At 35.2% G+C, this 24374-nt stretch overlaps 1 protein-coding gene across 1 annotated transcript in view; it reads right to left on the bottom strand.

The window, feature by feature from the left end:
* Nucleotides 1-2477: 2477 nt before the first annotated feature.
* Nucleotides 2478-24374, bottom strand: part of LOC109438842 (caspase-1) — a 38053-nt gene continuing 16156 nt past the window's right edge. The window contains exons 4-8 of the mRNA XM_019718958.2: nt 22696-22869; nt 17576-17810; nt 16345-16488; nt 14018-14124; nt 2478-3486 (exon numbers count right to left, since the gene is read on the bottom strand). Coding sequence (XP_019574517.2) covers nt 3388-3486; nt 14018-14124; nt 16345-16488; nt 17576-17810; nt 22696-22869 — 759 coding nt within the window. The 3' untranslated portion in view covers nt 2478-3387. The remainder of the gene's footprint in view (nt 3487-14017; nt 14125-16344; nt 16489-17575; nt 17811-22695; nt 22870-24374) is intronic.

Genomic DNA, 24374 nt, shown 5'->3' with positions numbered 1-24374 from the left:
GGTTTGTTTCCATTTTCATTAAATATCTTTTCCTATCCATTTACTTTCTGTCTGTGTGTATCTTTCAATCTGAAGCGAGTCTCTTGTAAACAGCATATGTAAGAGTAATCTTTTCCTGTCCATTCAGCCCTCCTATGTCTTTTGATTGAAGTGTTTAATCCATTTACATTGAAAGTGATTATTGATAGATATGTAGCTATTGCCATTTTATTATTCATCCCCACCCCCCCACCCCCCCACCCCCATCTTAAAGAAATCCCTCTAACATTCCTTGTAACACTGGTTTGGTGGCAATGAACTCCTTTAGCTTTTTTTTTTTTTTTTTTTTTTTTTTTGGTCTGGGAAGTCCTTTAACTCCCCTTCGATTTTAAATGATAGGCTTGCTAGGTAGAATAACCTTGGTTGTAGGTCCTTTTTATTTCATCACATTGAATATTTTGTGCCAGTTCCTTCTGGCCTGCAGAGTTTCTGTTGAGAAATCTGCTGACAATCTTATGGGGGCTCCCTTTTAAGTTACTAGTTGCCTTTCTCTTGCTGCTTTTAGGATTCTCTCTGTCTTTTAACATTTTAATTATGATGTGTCTTGGTGTGGGCTTGTATGAATTCATCTTGTTAGGGACTCTCTGCCCTTCCTTGGCTTGTATGTCTATTCCTTTCACCAGGTTAACAAACTTTTCTGTCATTTCTTCAAATAGGTTCTCAATCCCTTGTTTTCTCCCTTCTCCTTCTTATACCCATACGATGTGAATGTTGGTACACTTGATGTTTTCCCAGATGTCTCAAAAAAATCCTCATTTTTTTGGATTCTTTTTTCTTTTCCCTGTTCTACTTGGGTGTTTTCTGCTACCTTGTCTTCCAAATCGCTGATTTGATCCCATGCTTCATCTAGTTTACAGGTTATTGTATTCCTCACTTCTAACTGGTTTGTTTTTATGCTTTCTATTATTTCTATGGTTTCAGTTTTTATGCTTGCTATGTCTTTGTTGAAGTTTTCATTAAGTTCCTTAAGCATTGTTATAATCATTGTTTTCAACTGTGTAACTAGTAGGTCACTTGCCTCCATTTTGCTTTGTTCTTTTTCTGGAATTTTCTCCTGTTCTTTCATTTGGGACATATTTCTTTGTTTCCTCATTTTGGCTGCCTCTCTGTGTTTATTTCTATGTATTATGTAGATCTGTTGCTCTCCCTGTCTTGGACTGGTGTTCTTATATAGTAGTGCCCTCTGGGAACCACTGGCACAATCTCTCTGGTAATGTGCACCAGGTGCTCCAGGAGTGTCCCTTGTGTGGGTTGTGTTGGGTTGTGTGTGCCCTCCTGTTATGTAGTTGAGACTTGATTGCTATTGGCACATCAGTGAGGGGATTGAACCTCAGGCTAAGTGGCAGTGGGGTTTGACCATATCTACAATTTATGGGCTGCTGGGAGGAGGGTGGGTGTTACCTCATTGAGTGGAATTCTCCCCAGTGGCTCTGGTGCCTATTGAGACTGCCCTTTGTGTATGTGCTTGTGGGGCTAATTCGGTGGTGCTCTGCTGTGGCCTACAGCCAACCTCCAAATATGTTTGTTCTGGTACCTCTTGTGCAAGCTCTGGTGCAAGCTCAGGTCACCCATGGCCTGTGTTTTCATTTTCTTTTAAGTTACTTACTGTGGCTGTGGTTTATTTGTTCTCTACTTTTGTTTGGCTTTGTAAGTTTATTTCACCTTCATTTTGAAATAATATTTTAGCTGGAAATAGTTGCTTAGCTGTCATTTTGTTTTTATTTAGCATTTAAAAAAATGTCATTTCATTGTATTCTGTGTTGCAATATTTCTGATGTAAGTTTGTAGTCATTTATTATTTTTGTTCCTGTACATGTAATTTGTCCTTTTCCTGTGGTTTATAAAAAACTTATGGGATATTTGGATTAGGATTCCTTGAGCTTTTTTGTTTTGTGAGTTCATAATTTTTACCAATTTTGAAAATATGTTGTCCATTTTTTAAAAAATATTCTTTGTATCCCTCTGCCTATCTTTTTAGGGATCCAATTACATAGACATTTGTTAGATCACTTGTTATATCCCACAGGTTACTGAGGCTCTGTATCTGCCCCCCACCATGCTTTAATTTGAATAGTGTCTATTGCCAAGACTTCAAGTTCAGTCTTTTTTCCTACAGTTTTTAACTACCTCCAATGAATTTTTCACTTCATATATATATTTTTTAAGCTCTTTAAATTCAATTTGGATTTTTAAAAAATTTCACTCTATCTCTTTATGGTCATGGTTTTCTTAACATCACTAAGCCAACTTTTAATATTTTTAAAAAATCTTTGCTAATTTCATCATTTTTGGTCAATTTGTATTTAATAACTTTTTTTCTGGTATCAAGTAACTCTGATGATTCTTTAAATGTGTAGTAATTTTTGATATGCTGCCAGATAAACGTTGAAAATAGATGATTCGTATGTTTGGATCTAAAGAATTTTATTTACTATTAACACTTATTTTGGCAGGAACTTAAGTTTATTTGTGGATCACTTTTATCATTTCCAGACTTTTTTTTTAAAGTGTTACTAGGGAAGGTCTAGTGTAGCTTTAGTCTGGGATTTTTCAGTCTAACTATAAAGGCATGACCCCTATGGAATTTCTACTTATTGTTCTGAGTGTTCACTGAGCCCTGTCCATTTGGCATGGTTAGAATTCAAATATTTACCAATACTGTGTGAACTGTGTGAGGTATTGACATTACTGCCTGAGCAGTGTTTTTTTCCTGGGCTCCTATAATAGTGGATGTTGATAATAGTTATCCTATAATAGTGAATAGTGAATATAATATAATAGTGAATGTTGATATTCATTCAAATACTCAAGAAGAACACTCTGTAGTTATTAATATTTAGAAATCTTTTTCTTCATATCTCCTTCATGTCTGGATGTTTTCACATTTCAGCTGTCTCAACATACCTGGAATGTCATCTCCATTTTCTCAACTCATTGAAACAATCACATTTCACTTGTTATCCCTTCCTTCACTATATAACAGAAATTTTGTGCTGGCAGAAAACTGTGTATGGTGTAGGCATAGTTTTGTGGTTTACCTTGTTTTTTTTTTTTTCCTTCTCCTAGTAAAAGCAGTCCTGTACTTCCCATTGCCAATATCTGAAAATAGCTGTTTCAAATTTTTCACCTCTTTTTTAAATTACTTATGACAGAAAGACAATACTAATACCAGTTGCTGTTCCATGGCCGAAAGACAAAGTTTTCTTTTTGATAAATATTAGAAGGCATGAATAAAACAATAAATACAAAATATTGTTTAATTAATTTGTGCATAACCTGTCACCACTCTGTTACCTACTTTAGTCAATATCCTGATTTGCTAACATCAGCTGTGGGTACTTATTAATTTTAATTGCCTGGAAAGAGATAAAAATATCTCGTCATAGTTTGTCTTTCAAGTGTGGGCATTTGGGCTTTGACATTTGGTTCTTCAAATGATCGCTGAACCTGAAAATAAAAAAGAAGAGTGTTTTTAAAAAGAAAATATATGTATATTTGTCCACACAGTTACCATTTATAGTACTTTCATTCCTTTTTGTAAATCTATATTTCCATACGGTATCATTTTTCTTCTCCTGATTGTCTTCCATTAACATTTCTTGTAATGCAGGTCTGCCGGTAAAGGAATATTTCATCTTTGGTATGACTGAAATGTCTTTGTACTTTTTATTATGAAAAGTATTTTTATTTTTTTCTGGACTTAAAGTTTAGGATGACTTTTTTTCAGTTTCACTACTGTTTTTCTACCATGAATTGTTTCCAATAATCTGCTGCATTCTTTACTTTGTTTCTCTGTATGTAGCATGTGTCTTTCTCTTTACTTTTAGGATTATCTTTTTGTCAAGCATTTAGTGAATTTAGACTAAGATGAGACTTGCTGTAATTTTTCCACTTTTTTAATACTTTATGTTTGTTGCCCTTCTTAATTCTATAGGTTTATGATTTTCATTACATCTGGAAAAAATTGACTCTTTTCTTTAAATATTGTTTTCTTCCTTTTCCTTTAGGGCACAACTTACATATATCTTAGGCTTTTTAAATTTGTCTCATAGCTCACTGTTTATTTTTTTATTGTTTATTTTTTATCATTTGTTTATTTTTTTATTTTTTTTTTATTCTTGTTTCTTGTGCTTCATCTTGTATAGTTTTTTCAAGTCCATTATTTTTTCTTTCATACAATATTTAATCTACTGTTAATCTCATCCAGTATATTTTTCAGGTCATACATTCTATGTTTTTAATCTCAAAATACAATTTAGATCTTTGAATATCTTTTATGATCCTACTTAATATTGGAACATATGGATTACAGTTTATTGTCCTTTTCTGTTAGTCATAGTATCTGTGCCAGTTATGGATCAGTTCTGATTATTCCATTAACAGCGAGTTTTATTTTCCTGATTCTTTGCATCCCAGGTAATTTTTATTGGAAGTCATACATTTTGAATTTTATATTATCAAGTTCTGAATATTTTTGTATATATTCTTGTGCTTTATTCTTGGATGTATTCTGTTACTTGGGAACCGTTTGGTCCTTTGAGGTCTTCCTTTTATATCTCTTAAGAAGGATGAAAGAATTGTTTATTTTAGGGTTATTTCCTACTACTTGGTAAGACACTTCTGAGTAGTCTGCAGGCAAATTATGATATTTTAACAGTCTGGCTGGGGGTATTGGCACTATTCATGGCTTGTATGAGAACTGTGGTATTTTTCCCTGTAATCCCTTAAGGTAGTTATTTATCCTGACTCAGTAGTTTCCTCTCATACATACTGAACATACTCTGCTAAAAACTTAATGGGGACCCTCTGAAGATCTCCAGAGCTCTCTCTGTGTGAATCTCTATCCTCTTTGGTATTTTGTTATGTGAACCCTTAACCTCTCTGGAATCTCAGCTCTGACCCCTCAACTTTGGGAGTCCATCAGGATCTGCCTTGTTTCTGTCTACCCATGCTGTGGCCTGGAAACTCTCTCAAGAGAGTAAGTTGACATAATTTTAAGGCTCATTCTTGTTTGTTTCCCATTTCTCAGGGATCAGTGTTCTTTATTATCTGATTTCCAGTGTATTGGAAACTGTTGCTTCATATATTTTATTTTGGTGTTTGTTTGTTTCAGACAAGAGTCTAAATCTAGTCTCTGTTAGGTCATCTTGGCTGAAAACAGGAGTTTCTGACCCTTTTGATTTTAACTACAAATTTTCACCTCCAGAGTTTATGGACTGAAGACTTTAACTTTGGCGATTTTCTCCTTCGGTCCTCATCAAGACCTGATCATCTTGGTCCTCTGAAATTCCTATCCCAAATTCTATTTTTAAATTTATTTCTTAATTATAAATGACATACAATATTATATTAGTTTCAGGTGTACCACATAGTGATTAGATATTTATATGCCTTATGAAGCGATCATCACAATAAGTCTTGTACCCATCTGGCACCATACAGAATTTTACAATATTATTGACTATGTCCCTTATACTCTACTTTACATTCTCATGACTAATTTTATAACTGACAGTACTTCCAATTGCCTTTACCTTTTCTGTGTATACCCTTACCACCCTACCATCTGGCAAACTTCAGTTTGTTCTCTGCATCCATGAATTTGTTTCTGTTTTGTTTTGTTTGTTTATTTTGTCTTTTAGATTCCACATATAAATGAAATCATACAATATCTGTCTTTCTCTGTCTGACTTATTTCACTTAGTATAATACCCTGTAAGTTTATCTATGCTGTTGCAAATGTCTAGATTTCATTTTTTTTATGGCTGAGTAATAGTCCATAGTATATATGTTCCACATCTTCTTCCACTGCCTGCCATCTCTCTTCCATTGACAAGTAAATATATTTTATGCCAGTCAAAAACAAATACAAATTCTCCTATTCCACCAAATTTTTACTTTATAGATAAGATGACCATATCTAACTTAGAACTTTTCCCTTATTCTCTCTCATAGAACCTTGTTAACTTGTTTTCCCCTAGAAATTATAAATAACATATTTTGATTATGTGATCTTCACCATTATATTTCCTACTAGAATGTTAGCTATGAATGCAGGGACTGTGTCAGTTCTTTTTTAAAAACTATTTTATAAGCATGAGTCAGCCACAGTTATTTGTAAAGGAAACCAATAAATACTTAACAAAAATACATTGTATGCCAAAATGTATTCCATAATCTGAATATTTAAGGAACTATCATTCCATACTACTTGTTATCTTCATAGGTCATAATTTATCTATAGTGTTCTGTATTCAGTATTCTTCTCCTCCTTAAATCCCCAATTTTTAATATTTTGAATTCAGAAGTTTAGCAAGTATTAACTTTCTTTGCTTACTAAAGCTTAGAATTTTGGAAATAATTAGAACACTAGATGTGCCACAGTTTGATTAATATCCTGTCATTTGTGTAAAATATGCAGGTAGATTATCATATACATTTGTTTTGGCTTGTAAGAATAAATAAATAAATAAATAGATAAATAAATAAATAGATAAATAAATAGGAGAGAGTGATCCACGATTATGGTGTAGATAAACACTATGTTTGCCTCCTCCCATGAGCACATTAAAATAGCAACTAAATTATAGAACAATCAACCTGGAGACTATCTCAATTCTAGCTGAACAGAAGTTTTATAACTAAGGATATAAACACAAGCAATGTCGAGAATAGTAAGGGGGATGGAGACATGAAATAGGCCTGTCCCACACTTGCAGTGATTCAGAATTGGAAGGGATATCTCAACCACAGATATCCTTCCACCCCCAGGCCAGGAGCAAGGGGGTCACAGCTCCAGTCCAGAGTATCAATGTTGGGAAAGGGAATCCCCACACATCTGTTTGTGAAAAACAGTGGGGATTCTGTAGTCTGAGTCAGAGAGAAGGCTCTGGAAAACACAAACATCCTCTTAAAGGGCTGGGGCACAGACTCACTTGATAGCAGGCAGTCACCCTGGGTTCTGGTGGAGGGACAGTGACTCGGGAGGTGTCAGAGACATACAGAAACAGACGGTGTAGAGTGGCTTCAGGACAAGGACTAGAGGGACAATTGCCATTTTCCTGCATAGAACCCTTCTCCTGTGCAGCTGGAAGGTGGGCACCATCCTTCCTGTGTTGAGCCCTCTCCCACATAACCAAATATGAATCTGCATTGGCCTGGTGAACCCACTCTTTTCTTCAGCCACTCACTCTACCTTGGTGACTTCCTGGGACTTTGTCCAATCCAACTCATGCAATGCCTGAGGCAACTTGTTGGAGATCAGCCAGCCCCACACACATTGTACTCTCTCAGACTACTTCAGGGTATCTGCTGGCCCCACATGGGCAGCTGCTGGCCTTGGTGTGCTCTGAGACTTTTGTTGAGTAGTTCAAGTCTCAGCACTACCACGAAACTTTAATCTACATTAACCTGGTGAACACCACTCGTCCCACCCTGGTGACTCCCTGAGACCCCCCACCTCACCAAACTCACGTACTACAAAAAGCTCTCTCAGGAGCTGTGCCATATAAGAGCTGGCAGGTAGCAGCAAGCCTCGGAGTCTCCTGGGCTTTCTGTGGAGCTACCCCAGACTCAGTACGGGTGACAGCCATCCTCAGTTTGCAGGGTGGCCTCTCCTATGTGCCTCTAGGTCCAGCACAGGCAGCAATCAACCATGGATTGTTTTGTCGCTCCTACCAGGTAGTCCCTGGATGGCCACAGGCAGTGGCTGACCGGGGCCTCCACTGGAGCCCTCTCAAGAGGCCTCCAAATCTGGAGGTCAGATTCAGATCACAGCACAGCACTACTGAGTTAACCTCACAAGTGGCACACACAAAGGGCAGTCTTAACAGGCACCAGAACCCAGTGAGGTAAATGCTGCTCTGCAGGATAAGCCCCCACAAAGCAGCCAGTAAGCTGTGAATGTGGTCAAACCCCAGTCAGTCAGCCAAAGGGTCAATCTCACCCACTGATGTGTCAATAACAAACAAGTCTCAACTATGGCAGGGGGGTACACACAACACACACAGGGGTCATGCGTGAAGCTCCCAGAACAAGTGAGCAGGGAGATTGTGACACTGGGTCTGACAGGGCACTTACTATATTAGACCACCCAGCCAAGTCAGGGAGACATAGAAGATATGCCTAATACATAGAAACAAACACAGAGAGGCAGCCAAAATGACAGAACAAAGAAATATGTCCCAAATGAAAGAACAGAAGCAAATGCCAGAAAAAGAACTAAGTGAAATGGAGGCAAGCAACCTGCCAGATACACAGTTCAAAACAATGGTTATAAGGTTGCTCAAGGAACTAGTGGGAACTTCAACAAAGAGATAGCAAGCATTAAAAAAGTAAATAGGAACCATAAAAAAGAACCAATCAGAAGGGAAGAATAATGAGACGAGTAACAACTTAACAGGAGTAGCTTATGAGCTGGCAAGATGGGATAGGCAAGGAGTTAGCAAGAGCAAGCTTGTAAGCTGGCAGGAGTAAGCTTAAACATTAACTCCTTGGCTCTAACTCCCCTGGCTAACATTGCACGTGCAAGCTGACGAGCACCTTACAGTCATCATAGGTAGGAACAGAACAGTTCCCAAGTGCAATGGCAACCCCCTACAAACTAACAAACACCCATCATGGATGGGAACAGCACAGTTCCCAATCATAATAGCGACGCCCAGCAAGCTGACCAGAACAGTTCCCATGATAAGAAAATTATAATGGCAACCCCCCCTTGCAAACTGACAAGCACCCTACATCCTGCTTAGAAAAAAATATAAAACCCCAGTACTCCTTCTCTTTGCTGCAGCTGTTTCCCATCAGACTCTGTCTTGGCTAAACTCCATTTGCAAGTCTCTCTCTCTTACCCCTCTATTTTGGCAGCTGTCTCCATCAGACTGACCTGGCAAACTTCTGCCAGTATCTCTCTTACCCCTCTGTCTCCACAGCTCTCCCTCTCAGACAAAACTTCCCCTTGCCACAACTGTCTCTCTTTGCTATAGCTGTCCCTATTGGGTTCTGTCCTGGCAAAAATTCCCTTTGCCAGAACTGTCTCTTTGACTTTCAATCCTTGCTTACTCTTGTAGAGTCTCATAAATTATTTTTACACTGTGAATGACACTGTTAATTCTAAATCAAGACTAAGACTATAATAGCTGAAATGAAGAATGCATTAGAAGGAATCACAAGGAGACTAGATGAAGCTGAGGATTGAATCAATGATTTGAAGGACAAAGTAGCAGGAAACACCCAATCATAACAGCAAGATTAAAAAAAAATGTACTTGCACTTGTACAAGTACAAGAAGGAGAAGAGAGAAAGAAAGGTGTTGAGAAACTCTTTGAAGGAATAGTGATCGAAAACTTTTTAATCTGGTGAAGGAAATAAACATACAAGCCCAGAAAGCACAGTGTTTCAAACAATATGAACCCAAAGAGTCCCACACCAGGACATATTATAATTAAAATGGTAAAGTTTAAAGAAAAAGAGAATCCTAAAAGCAGCAAGAGAAAAGCAACTACTTACTTACAAAGGAGTTCCTATGAGATTGTCAGCTGATTTCTCAACAGAAACTTTTCAAGAAAATAGGACTTGGCACACAATATTCAAATTGAAGAAAAGCAAGGACCTACAACCAAGACTAATCTACCCAGGAAAGCTATCATTTGAAATTGAAGGAGAGATAAAGAGATTTCCAGACAAGAAAAAGCTAAAGGAATTCATCACAACTAAACCATTATTACAAGACTTGTTAAAGGAATTTCTTTAAGAAAAAGAAAAGGGGGGTGGAGGGAATAAAAAATATAAAGATGAATAATAAAATGGCAATAACTATGTATATATTGATAATGACTTTAACCGTAAATCAATTAAATGTTCCAATCAAAACACATAGGAAGGCTGAATGGATTAGAAAACAAGACTTACATATATATTGTCTACAAGAGACCCACTTCAGATTGAAAGACACACATAGACTGAAAGTACAGGGATGGAAAAGATATTTCATGTGAACAGAAACAAAAAGATAAGCCAAAGTAGCAATGCTTATATCAAACAAAATAGATTTTAAACAAAGACTGTAATAAGAGACAAAGAAGGACATTACATAATGATAAGAGGATCAACCCTTGTAAACATTTATGCACTCAACATAGGAGCATCTAAATATATAAAGCAAATACTGACTGCATGAAGGGAGAAACCCACAGTAATACAATCACAGTAGGGAATTTTAATACTTCATTGACACCAAGGGACATACCTTCCAGAAAGAGAATCAACAAGGAAACAATGTCCTTAAATAACACTAGACCAGATGGATTTAACTGATATTTTTAGGGCATTTCACCCAAAGCAGCAGAATATACATTGTTTTCAAGTGCACATGGAACATTTTCCAAGATAGATAACATGTTAGGCCACAAAACAAGTCTCAATAAATTTAAGAAAATTGAAATCATATCAAGCATCTCCTCTGACCATAATGATATGCAACTAGAAATCAATTACAAGGAAAAAAACAACAACAGAAAAACACACAAACACATGGGGGCTAAATAACATGCTACTGAATAATGAATGAGTCAATAATGAGATCAAGAAAGACACCAAAAAGTACCTTGAGACAAATGAAATGTAAACATGATGACCTAAAATCTGTGGGACAAAGTGAAAGCAGTCCTAAGGGGAAATTCTTAGCACTACAGGCCTCCCTCATGAAATGAGAAAATTCTCAAATAAGCACTCTAACCTTACTCTTAAAGGAACTAGAGAAAGGCAGCAAACAAAGCCCAAATGAGTACAAGCAGGGAAATAATTAAGTTCAGACTGGAAATTAATGAAATCGACTCCAAAAAATAAAATAAAATAAATCAATGAAACCAAGAGCTGGTTCTTTAAAAAGATAAACAAAAAAGAAAACAAACAAACAAACAAACAAAAATTTAGCCAGATTCATTAAGAACAAAAAGAGAACCCAAATAAATAAAATCAGAACTAAAAGAGAAGTGACAATGGACACCACAGAAATACAAAGGATTATGAGAAAATATTATGAATAATTACATGCCAACAAATTAGACAATCTGAGAGAAATGGAAAATTCCTAGAAATATACACTTTTCCAAGGCTAAATCAAGAAGAAACAGAAAATCTGAACTGACAAATTACTACTAATGAAATCGAGTTAGTAAATTAAAAAACTCCCAAAAAACAAAACTCCTGGACTGGATGGCTTCCCAGGTGAATTTTACCAAACATTCAAAGATTTAATACCTATCCATCTCAAACTATTACAAAAAATTCAAGAAGGAAAGACCCCAAGCTCATTCTACAAGATCATCATTATATATTCCAAAACCAGACAGAGACATTACAACAAAAGAAAATTATAGGCTGATATCCCTAATTAACATAGATGCAAAAATCATCAACAAAATATTAGTAAACTGAAGTCAGCAATATATTAAAATGATCATATACTATGATCAAGTGGGATTTATTCCTAGGATGCCAGTTTGTTTCAATGAGGTTCAAATCAATTAATGTGATACACAACCTAAACAAAATGAAAGCTACAAATCATATGATCATATCAATAGATGCAGAAAAAGCATGTGGCAAAATATAGCACCCATTTATTATAAAAACTCTCAGCAAAGTGGGAATAGAGGAAATATATCTCAACGTAATGAAGGCCATATACAATAAACCCACAGCTAACATCATACTCAATGTGGAAAAAAAAAAATTAAAAGGATTCTCCTTAAGATCAGGAACAAGACAAGGATGCCCACTCTTACCACTTTTATTCAACATAGTTTTGGAAGTCCTAGCCACAGCAGTCACACAACAAAAAGAACTAAAAGACATCCAAATTGGAAAGAAAGAAGTAAAACAGTCATTATTTACAGATGACGTAAAACTATATAGAGAGAACCCAAAAGATTCCACCAAAAAACTATTAGAACTGGTAAATAAATTCAGTAAAGTAGCAGGATACATAATTAACAATCATAAATTGGTTGTATTTTTATACACCAACAATGAATGGTCAAGAAAGAAAAATTAAGAAAATAATCCCATTTATAATTGCATTAAAAAAAAACAAAAACAAAAAACTAACAATAAATTTAACCAAGGAGATAAAGGACCTGTACTTGGAAAACTAGAAGACACTAGAGAAAGAAATTGAAGAAACAAATAAATGGAGGCATATACCATGTTCATGGATAGGAATAATTAACATTGTTAAAATGTACACACTACCCAAGTAATTTATAGATTCAATGCAATCCCTATCAAAATACCAATGGCATTTTTCACAGAACTAGAATGACCAATCCTAAATTTTATATGGAACCAAAAAAAAATCCCAAATAGCCACAGCAAACTTGAGAAAGAACAAAATTGGAGGTAACATGCTGTTTGATATCAAACTATACTACAAGCCCATGTTAATCAAAACATCATGGTACTGGCATAAAAACAGACATAAACATCAATGTAATATAGAGATCCCAGAAATAAACCCATGTCTATATGGTCATTGATTCTATGATAAAGGAGGCAGGAGCACACATTGAAGTAAACGCAATCTATTCAATAAATGGTGCTGGGAAAACTTGGCAGATACACGCAAAGGAATAAAACTGGACCACCTTCTTATGCCCTATACAAAAATAAACTCAAAATGGATGAAAGACTTAAAGGTAAAACCGGAAACCATAAAACTTCTAGAGGAAAATATAGGAAGTAAATTCTCAGACATTACCCTTAGTGATATTTTTATTGATATATTTCCTCGATCAAGGGAAACAAAACAAAAAATAAACAAATGGGACTACATCAAACTGAAAAGTTTTTTTCTTCCTCCCACAGGAATGGAAACCATCAACAAAACAAAAAGACATCCCACTGAATGGGAGAAGATATTTACTAATGATAAATATGATAAGGGGTTATTATCCAAAATTTATTTAAAAATTCATATAACTTAACACCAAAAAAGCAAACAATTCAATTTAAAAATCGGCGGAGGACATGAATAGACATTTCTCTAAAGAGCACAAACAGATGGCACACATAAGAAAAGATGCTCAACATCACTGATGATCAGAGAAATGCAAATAAAAACCACAATGAGCTATCACCTCACACTTGTCTAAATGGCCATCATTCATAAATCAACAAACACCAAGTGTTGGCAAAGATGTGGAACCCTTGTGCACTGTTGTGGGATTGCAAATCGGTGCAGCCAATATGGAAAACAGTATGGAAGTTACTCAAGAAAATGAAATATAACTACCTTATGACTCAGCAGTTCCACTTCTGGGCATTTATCCAAAGAAATTCAAAGCACTGATTTGGAAAAATATATGTATCCATATGTTCATTGCAGCACTATATACAGTAGCCAAGATATGGAAGAAACCCAAGAGCCTATCAATAGACCATTGAATAAAGATGAAGTGGTACATACATACAATGGAATATTACTCTGTCATAAAAAATAATGAAATCTTACCATTTGCAACAACATGGTTAGACCTAGAGGGTATTACGCTAAGTGAAATAAGTCAGACTGAGAAAGACAAATACCAAATGATCTCACTTATGTGTGAAATCTAAAGAAAAAGAAAAAAAGAAAAGAAAAGAAAGAGACTCATAGATACAGAGAACAAACTGATGGTTGCCAGAGGGGAGGAGGGTTGGGGAACTCGGTGAAAAAAGTAAAGAGGTTAAGAAGTACAAATTGATAGTTATAAAATAGTCACAGGGATGTAAAGTGCAGCATAGGAAATATGTCAATAATGTTGCAATAAGTATGTATAGTGCCATGTGGGTACTAATCAAGGGTATCATTGCATAAATTATATAAATGTCTAACCACTATGCTATACACCTGAAACTAACATTAAGTAATAGTTAATGTCCACTGTAACTGAAAAAAAATAGAATAAATACTGTAACAGATAATAAATATGATACTTACCATCACAAATATTTCTATCAGGTGACAGTACCAAGAATATTTTTTAACGTAACTTATGAGTTCTGTGATGAAGAGAGAACCATTTTCTTTTCTCCAAGAAAGATTGTCTATGAATAAAGGGAATAATAAATTTTGAGTTACAGCTTTTATCCTTTAAAAAAAACCCTCATAGATTGCAAATATTTGTAGATGGACTTAAGCATGTAGGAAAAATAAAGGCTCAGATTTCTGTGTTTGGCTTTATATGCAAAGTAACATGGTGGACTTAGATTGGATATAGAAAATATCACATAAGGGTTATAGCATCTCAGATGAGGGAATAGAGTTCTAGAAACATTGTTCTATGGTTCAAAATGTAAAACTGATATGTTTAAATTGATACTATAGGTCATATTTTCTAGCAAATATTTCTCAATCTTGAAAATGTTTTCAAGGTCGAACGGCTACAAATTGATGGAGTAGTTATTGAAACCACATCTGTCTAGCTCAGAAAATGCTTGCATTCATGCCCTCTTCAGATATCAGGCCAGCCACCAGATAACTCTAGGGGCGCTCTCTCCTACTTTACACTGGTTGGTCTAATTCCTAGATCAGTCATGGATACAGACTGCTTTTGCTAAGATGCTAGGTTCTGGTTTTTCAGTAACCCATTCCTGGGTACAAAAGTGTACATGTTTCAGACTTTGGAATGGTCCAAAGGTCTAAATAATATACCTTCTCTATTGTTTTTGTTGGTTTAGCTGAAATAGACCAAGCTGCACTCTCAAACTGACATGGATTCATATCTGAATATCACCAGTGTTTAGTCAGGCAATTTATGTGATTTTTGTGAGGTTTAGTTTCCTTATCTGTGTGAATGAGACTATATATATATATATATATATATATATATATATATATACATGCATATATATAGATACACACATATACATATATATGTATATATAATGTATTTTATATATATAATTATACACATATATGTTATACATATATAATACGTATTATATATAATATGTAATATAAATATATTATTATTTATGTAAAATATGTAATTATATATATATGTTTATATGTATATACACACATATACATACAAACAGAGGTCAGGCAATTAAGTTCGTGAACTAATCATAGAAAAAATGCTACATACCTCATTGCTGAATATCACTATGGTCACCTTCGAAGTACTCCCCTTGGGAAGCTATGCACCAATGCCAGCGCCTAGTCCACCCTTCAAAGCAATTTTGGAACTCTTTTACTCGAATGGCCATCAGAGATGTCATTATATTACCCTTGATCTCCTTAATGTCATCAGAATGTCTTCCTTTCAATATTTCCTTTATCTTCAGGTAAAGAAAGAGGTCACTGGGGGCCAGATCAGGTGAGTAAGGAGGGTGTTCCAATACAGTTACTTGTTTGCTGCTTAAAAGCTCCCTCACAGACAGTGTGGTGTGAGGTGGTGCATTGTCGTGATGCGAGAGCCATGAATTGTTGGCAACAAGTTCAGGTCGTCTAACTTTTTTATGCAACCTTTCTAGCACTTCCAAATAGTAAAGTTGGTTAACTGCTTGTCTAGTTGGTACAAATTCATCATGAATAATCCCACTGATATAAAAAAAGTTCAGCAAAAAAGGTTGCAATAAGTTCTCGAACGTAATTGTCAGACCTCGTGTGTGTGTGTGTGTGTGTGTGTGTGTGTGTGTGTGTGTATGTGAAGTAAGAATAAGCTTTTGCTTGAGCATTTTAGAAACTCTGTCTGCCTCTGTCCAGGGCTGGGAATTCTCTTCTCTCTACTATACTCTCTTCTTTTTCAAATTATATCACCTTAAGTATGATGGTTTTTGGAATTGAACTTCTAAAACTTTACTAACCCTAGGTTGTAATCTCACTTTAATCAGGTGTTACTAATTATTTGATGATCATTTAACAGTATTTTATGCCTAGATTTCTCATTTTCCAAACTTGAAAATATACTTTCTGCAAAGGAACTCACATCCTCTTTTTCTTTTAAAAAATCTCTTCAGCAGTAAAAAGAATGCTATTACACATAGTAGACTCTCTAAAGCAATACTACTATGTGCCTACTGACTGATCACTTATAGGATATGCAAGACTGGCATTGGGTGGGTGTACAACCAGAAGGAGATGAGGCGACCATAAAGAAGCTGTAAAAGAAGGCTGCAGAAACTTGGATGGGCTCTTCATCTCTTTGTAAATGCTTTCCAAAGACTTTTAGCCTGTTTTCTTTCCTGGGATATTGGACCAAATCATGTAGGCAGGCAGGCCTCATCCCCCCAAATCCTCGCCTACACATGAAAGACACATACGTGGGGTGGAGGAGCAGAAAGCAACAAAATCCTTCTCCACGTGGGTCTTGTGGACACCATCATCCTGCAGGTCGTCTGGGTACTGTGTAGCGCTGTCTGCTGAGGCCACTGGAGAGTCACTGACCCACACCTCTCCTTGGTTTCCTAAGAGGACACCATAATGTTATGTTATTCACTGTTAAACCCATTTTAGCCATCTTTTGACAACTGAATAAATAGAATGCCCTTAATGAAGGTCTTCCAATTAATTGCACATGCCTACACACACACACACCAGTATAGACCTAACACAACAGTATCTCTACTCACATCTAAGAGGATGTCAATGAATGACAACTACCATCTGGACCTGGAACGTGCCCATTGATCAGGGGGAATAATGGTGTTAAAAAGTACTGTTGACTATTCCTAAGTAAAGTGACCAATTTGGGGTTTAGTGATAGTAAAATGGCAATGCAAAGTCAAGGAAGGGAACATCTACTTTGTTTAATAACAGACACAAGATTCTAAAACAATTTTTCCCTTTCCTTTCCCATTGCTGGTTTTTCCTTCTAAGCCACTCATCAAGCGATATCATTATATTAAAGTTTGAAGTAGAATATTTGTGTGGTAAAGCAATGTCATAATAATTTGCTTTTGATTTACTGAGGTATAATTTATATACAATGAAATTTCTTTTACGCATACAGTTTAACTATTTTTGATAAATCTAGAGTCTTGTAACTATTGCTTCAATCAAGATATAGAATAACTCTTCCATATTACACTCCTAACAATCCTTTGCCTCAGTTTGTCTCTATGCATTTGACTTTTTCCTATGCCATAGAAATAGAATTATATAATCTGTAGACTTCGGAGTCTGGCTTCTTTCACTTACTTAGCATTGTGTTAAATTTTGATTCTTCTCTATCATGTGAAATACTTCTCATATCAGAGATCATAAAATTTTAAATAGCAAATGTTGAAATTAAAGACAATTTCATACCACAATTTTAATAATTCTACATACAATTAATTTAAAGTTAACATCAATATCACTTGATATGGTTCACTATGAATGGATGGCATTTATATTTATCTGTATACCAAATTTTGCTAAATATTCTTATTGAAGAAATATATTTGGTATAATTGCACTAAAGTGAAGCACAGGGTTATTTTCACAAGATATAAAACACCCAGTAAGAACCTGCATGAATGTCCCTGACCTCTGGACCCCATCAGAACTCACCACCTCTGCAGGCCTGGATGATGATGACCTTGGGTTTATCCTTAAGGTGGCAGCAGTGTCGATTGTTGAAAATCTGGAATATGGTGTCATAAGCTAGCACGTCTGATTTGTCTTCACTGTGCAGAGTCCCACAGATTCTATCCAGGAGACCATGAGACATGAACACCAAGAATGTACTATCCGAGGACCTGTGCTCTGGGCGGGCAGCAAATGTCTTTAGCACCAACTCCATGTCCTGAAAGAGAGTAAACTTTTAAACATCGGATCATAATACCTGCCTTTTCTACTACTGATGCTTTGAGGCATAGAAAGAATAAATGACAACTGCCTGGCACTTTACAGTGACTGATATATAGAAGTAGCTCAGAAGTGGTCGTTGTTATTGTTATTGTGCTGTTGTTGCTGTTAATGTCATAGTTACTGGCAAATATTTCACAATATACATAATATCATATGCATCATTTTAACTATTTATAAATATGCAATTCAGTGGCATTAAATATGACCGTATTTACCATGTTCTATAAACATCACCATTGTCTATACCAAAAGTTTTTTCATCATCCCCAACAAAATCTGTCTACCCATTAAACACTAACTCCCTATTATTCCCAACTCCCATCCCCTAGTTCTCCCATCCCCTATATTCTACTTTCTTTCTCTATGAATCTGCATATTCTAGGTACATCAGGAAAGTGGAATCATAATAGTTGTCCTTCTGTGTCTTACTTATTTCAATAAACATAATTTTTTTAAAGCCAGTTCATGTTATAGTTTACCAAAGTTTCATTCCTTTTTATGACTAAATAATATTCCATTTTACACTGCGTTTAGTATATCCATTCATTTGTTGATGAACACTTGGATTGTTTCCACCTTTTAGCTATAGTAATTAATACTGCTGTAAACAATGGTGTACAAATAACTGTTCAAATCCCTGTTTTCAATTATTTTGGATATATACCTAGGGGTATACATTGATGCATTGTATAGTAGTATAACATTTTGAAAAACTGCCAAACTGTTTTCCACACTGGCTGCCCGATTTTACATGTCTACCAGCAATGCACAGGGTTCTAATTTCACCACATGCTTGCTGATACCTGTCATTTTCCATGTGTGTGTGTTTCTAATAGCCTAACCAGTAGGTATGCAGTGGTGTTACATTGTTCTTTTGACATGAACTTCCTTAATAACTAATAATGATGAGCGTCTTTTCATGTCCTTATTGGCCATTTGTACATCTTCTTTGGACAAATAACTATTTAAGTCCTTTGCCCACTTTTGACTTGGGTTGTTTGTAATTTTCTTGTTGAATTTTAGAAGTTCTTTATTCTGAATGTTAGATCCTTATCAGATATAAAATTATGTGACCATTTTGTCCCATTCTGTAGATTGTCTTTTCACTGTTGATTGTATTCTTCAAGGCACAAAAGTTCTTAATTGTGATAAAGTCTAGTTTATCTATTTATTTCTTTTATTGCCTGTGATTTTGGTGACAGTCCATAAAGTTGTTTCCAAATCTAATGTCATGAAGTCTTTCTTCAATGTTTTCTACTAAGTGTCTTACAGTTTTACTCTTATATTTAGATCTTTGATTCATTCTGAATTAATTTTATATATGGTGTAAGGTAAGGGTCCAACTTTTTTTTTTTTTTTTTTATGTATATATCTAGTTTTCCCAGCACCATTTGTTGAAAGATTGTCCTTGCCCCTTCCGATAGTTTTGGCACCCTTATCAAAAATCAATCAACCATATATATGAGGGTTTATTTCTGGCTGCTCTCTTATATTCCATTGATTTATTCTCTGTCCTTATACCAGTACCGTATTATTTTAATTACTGTAGCTTTTTAGTACATTTCAAAGTTGAGAAGTATTAGTGCTCCAACCTTATTGTTTTTCAAGGTTGCTTTGGCAATCTTATAATTCCATATGAATTTGAGGATTGGCTTTTCTAATTCTGCAAAACAAAAAGGCTGTTGGAATCTAATAGGGATTATGTTGCATCTATAGATCACTTTGGGTAGTATAGTGGTTTTAACAATATTAAGATATAAAAATGAGTTATATTTCCACTTCTTTATAACTTCCTTAATTTCTTTCATTGATGTTTTGTAGTTTTCTATGTATAAGCGTTTCATCTCCTTTGTTAGATTTATTCTTAATTATATAATTATTTTAGGTGCTATTGTAAATGAAATTGCTTTTCTAATCTTCCTTTCCAATGTTCATTGCTGGTGTATAGAACACTAAGTTTGTGTGTGTGTGTGTGTGTGTGTGTGTGTGTGTGTGAGTGTGTTGATCTTGTACACTGCAAATTTGCTGAATTTGTTTATTAGTTATAAGAGATTTCTTGTGAATTCTTTGAGAGTTTTCAATAGGTAGAGTATGTCATCTGTAAATGGAGATATTTTGTAATTTATAAATTTATTCATTTATAATTTGGATGGTTTTTAATATTTATTTTTCTTGTTTAATAGCTCTGGCTAGAACTTCTGTTACAATGTGGAACAGCAGCAGTGAAAGCAATTATCCTTGAATTTTTCTTCATCTCAGTAGGAAAGATTTCAGCCTTTCACCGTTGACTATGATGTTAGTGGTTTTTTACATAAGTACCCTTTGTCATGCTGAGAAATTTTTTTCTTTATTCCTAACTTTCTGAGAATTTTTATTATGTAAACATGTTAGATTTGTCATATGACAGAACACATGATAATCTCCATAGAGATTATCATGTGTTTTTCCCCTTCATTCTACTAATCTAATGTACTACACTGATTTATTTTTTTAATTTTAATGTTGAATGACCCTTGCATTCTTGGGAAAAATCCTACTTGGTCAGGGTGAATATCCTTTTAACATGCTGTTGCATTCCATTTAATATTTTATCGAGAATTTTTTACATCTATATTCACAATGTATATTATTCTATTTTTTCTTGTGATGTCTTTATCTAGTTTTAGTATTAGTAGTTTTGGCTTTATAGAACATGTTAGGAACTGTTCCTTCCTCTTCAATTTTTTCGACTAGTTTGAGAAAGACTTGTGTTAATTCTTCTTTAAGTGTCTGGTAGAATTCACCAGTGAAGATATACGGTCCAAGACTTTTCTTTGTTGTGAGGTTTTTGGTTAGTACTTTAATCTCCTTACTTGTGTGGGTTATTTCTGAATTTCTATATCTTCTTAATTTGGTACTATTACGCTGTGTGTCTCTAAGAATTTGCCTATTTCATCTAAGTTATCTAATCTTTTAGGGTTACAATAATTCATAGTACTGTCTTATAATCCTTTTTATCTTTGTAAAGACAGAAGTAATGGCCTTACTTTCATTTCTGATTTCATTTATTTGAATATTTATTTTTGTAAGTTTAGCTAAAGGTTTGTCAATTTTGTTAATTTTTTTCAAAGAACCAAGTATTAGTTTGAATGATATTCTCTCTTGTTTCTCTATTCTAATTAGTTATCATACTTTTAAGCTCCAGAATTTTGGGGTTGGGGGGGTTTCTTTTTATCATTTCTATCTCTATTGATATTCTCATTTTGTTCATACAGATATTAAACAGAATAAAACAGATATTTTATTCCTGTAGGTTTTTTTTGTTTTTGTTTGTTTGTTTGTTTGTTTGTTTTTGTAACACATTTAAGACAATTATTTAAAGTCTTTAATAATAAGTCTGTCATCTGGGTTTCCCCAGGTATGGCTTCTTTCCGTTCATTTTATTACTTTGAAGTTCACTTTTTTGTTAAAAACTGGATATTTGACTTTTGTAGTGTTATAACTCTGGAAGTCAGTCTCTCCCTTTACCACAGGTTCACTGTTGTTGTTATTTTAGTGTATCTCTATTCCAGAGGTTAGCTAGAATGAAAGCTTGGTCTTGTCAAGTATTTTCTAAACCTGGGCACAAATGGCAACTTTTTAAATTCGCCTATAAACACAATTGTTTTTGAATGTCAACAACAAACAAACAACAACAAAGGTGTGCTTCCTTTAAATCTCCTGGAAGCCACTTTAATCTGTGGGGATTGAAACAATGGCAACCAGTTTCTGTGCCCACCCCTTAGCAATCTGAAGCAGTAAAACAGTCTGAACACAGAATCCTGATATTTGGAAGACAAAGTCCTTCCTTATTGCACATACCAGATCCATTGGGTGGCACCATAAATGCAGGTTGTTGTCCCCAAGCTGCCTGCCACAGGTCTGAAGGGTTAGGGATGGGTAGTTGTCACTATATCCACAGCTAAAATTGACTGAAATGAATGGTAATTTATCAGCCAACACATTCTCTGGAGCTGCAAATGTTCAAATAAAGTCCAGAGTTCCAAAATAGTTTCTTCAGACTGTTTCTGTCAATGCAATTGTTTTCCAGGAGAAAGAGATGGCTTCCTGGCACTTCCTACTCTTCTGTCTTTCCTGATGTCACTCTTCTATGCTAGTTAGTTTTCACTTGGCAATCTCTGGATCCATTTTCTACTCTTATCTTTCCTGTTTTGTGGCTCTCTGGATCATACCTGTTGAGCTCTCTTGTCAACAAGCTTCCAATTGTTTGGCCAAAGGAGGCACTAGCAGAAGATATGAAGAAACTGGAGAGCAGTAGAAGAGAGGGGTTAGGATATTCTAGCCCTCCACATACCCACATGCCCCGTGTTACCACAGTTCTATCAGTGGTTGTGTCCTTTGTGGTTGCAAGTCAAGCATTCTGGGTGATCCACTTCTCCAGCTGTCACATCACCACATTTTGGAAGAGTGTGTGTGTGTGTGTGTGTGTGTGTGTGTGTGTAATTTCTACATAAAGTGAGCAGTGTTTGATTTAATAACAATAAATTATTCACAATAATAGTAACAACATTGTGGCTGAAATATATATGCACATGTAGAAACACATACCTATCTATCTATCTATCTATCTATCTATCTATCTATCTATCTATCTATCTATCTACCACTCAAAGGCGGTAAAAATAATTATATATACCACCTTTAAATTTCTTTCATTTTAAAGTTTAAGAAAGCAAGTTCCAGAGAAGTTAAATGAATGGTTCCAATGTAGAAAGCTAGTTAGTTATTAGAGGTATGTTGGCATGCAGTTTATATGTCCCGCACAGGGGAAAGATTCTTACGCTAGCTGTGAGATTCTCTTCCACCTGCACACAATAATCCAGGTCCTCAAGCAGCTCCTTCATTCCTCTGATGTCATGGTTGGACCCATTACGTCTTGGGAGGTGGTCAAATTGTGTGTTACAGATGATGAGGGCTAGACGAGTGCGGTCCCCCTTCTCTCTTATTGGATAAATCTACAGAACAAAGACAAGTTAGATGCACCGCATTTTTTCTCACATATCCCCAGCATAGTCAGATTTACAGCCTCAAGGACCTGACAGGTATTTGTTTACCTTCTAAGTTTCTTTTTTAAGATTTTTATTAAAATACAGTTAATGTACAATATTATATAGTTTCAGGGGTACACCATAGTTATTCAACGTTTATATACTTAAAGAAGTGATCACCATGGTAAGTCCAGCAACCATCTTATATTCTCTATGCCATACATTACATCCCCATGACTTTTTAAAATTTTATACCTCGAAATTTGGACCTCTTATTTTCCTTTATGTCCCCCCCTTTTTGATATTTCAATTACAGTTGACATTTAGTATTATTTTATATTAATTTCAGGTATATAGCATAGTAGTTAGACATTTATATAATTTAAAAAGTAATCCCCCAATTATTTTAGTACCCACCTGGCATTATACATAGTTATTACCACATCATTGACTATATTCCCTATGCTTTACTTTACATCCCCATGACTATTTTGTAACTACCAATTTGTACTTCTTAATCTCTTCATCTTTTTACACTGTCCACCAACACCCTCCCATCTATCATACCAGTAAATCTAGTACCCATCTGACATCATACATAGTTATAATATCGATTATAAATTTATACTATAACCTACATCCCCATAACTACTTGTAACAACCAATTTGTACTTCTTAATCCCTTCCCCTTTTTCACTCACACCCCCAAACCCCCTCCCTTGTGGCAACCATCAAAATGTTGTCTGTATCTATGAGATTTTTCTGTTTTGTATGTTTATTTTGTCCTTTAGATTCCACACATAAGCAAAATTACATTGCATCTGTCTTTGTCTGATGTCTCCACTCAGCACAAACTCTCCAGGTCCATCTATGCCACCAAAGATGGCAATAACCCCTTCCCTTCCATGGCCAAACAATGTTCCATTGTATATATGTACCACTTCCTCTTTATCTATTCTTCCACTGATGGACACCCACGCTGCCTCCACACCTTGGCCATTGTAAACAATGCTGCAATGAACATATGGATACACATGCTGCCTCAAAGTAGCATTTGGGGTTTCTTCAGATAAATACCAAGGATTGGGAATACTGGGTCCTTTTCTTGTCTCTTGTCATAACTTTTGTTTTAAAGTCTATTTTGTCTGGTATAATTATTGCTACCCAGCTATTATTATTATTATTATTTTTAATTTTCAGGAAATAACATTTTCTTCCCTTTACTTTCTATATGTGTGTGTCTTTTAATCTAAAGTGAGTCTCTTGTGGGCAGCATTTTATTTCCTTATCTATTCAACCCTCCTATGCCTTCTGATTGGAGCATGGAATCCATTTACATTGAAAGTAACTGTTGATAGATTTGTAGCTATTGCCATTTTATTATTCATAATTTTGTTGTTTTTTTCCATTGTGAAGAAATCCTTCTAATGTTCCTTGTAATACTGGTTTGGTAGTGATGAACTCCTTTAGCT

This window comes from Rhinolophus sinicus, linkage group LG06 (genome assembly GCF_036562045.2).
Source record: "Rhinolophus sinicus isolate RSC01 linkage group LG06, ASM3656204v1, whole genome shotgun sequence".
NCBI classification, from domain to species: Eukaryota; Metazoa; Chordata; class Mammalia; order Chiroptera; family Rhinolophidae; genus Rhinolophus; species Rhinolophus sinicus.
This window is presented reverse-complemented; position numbering and strand designations above follow the sequence as displayed.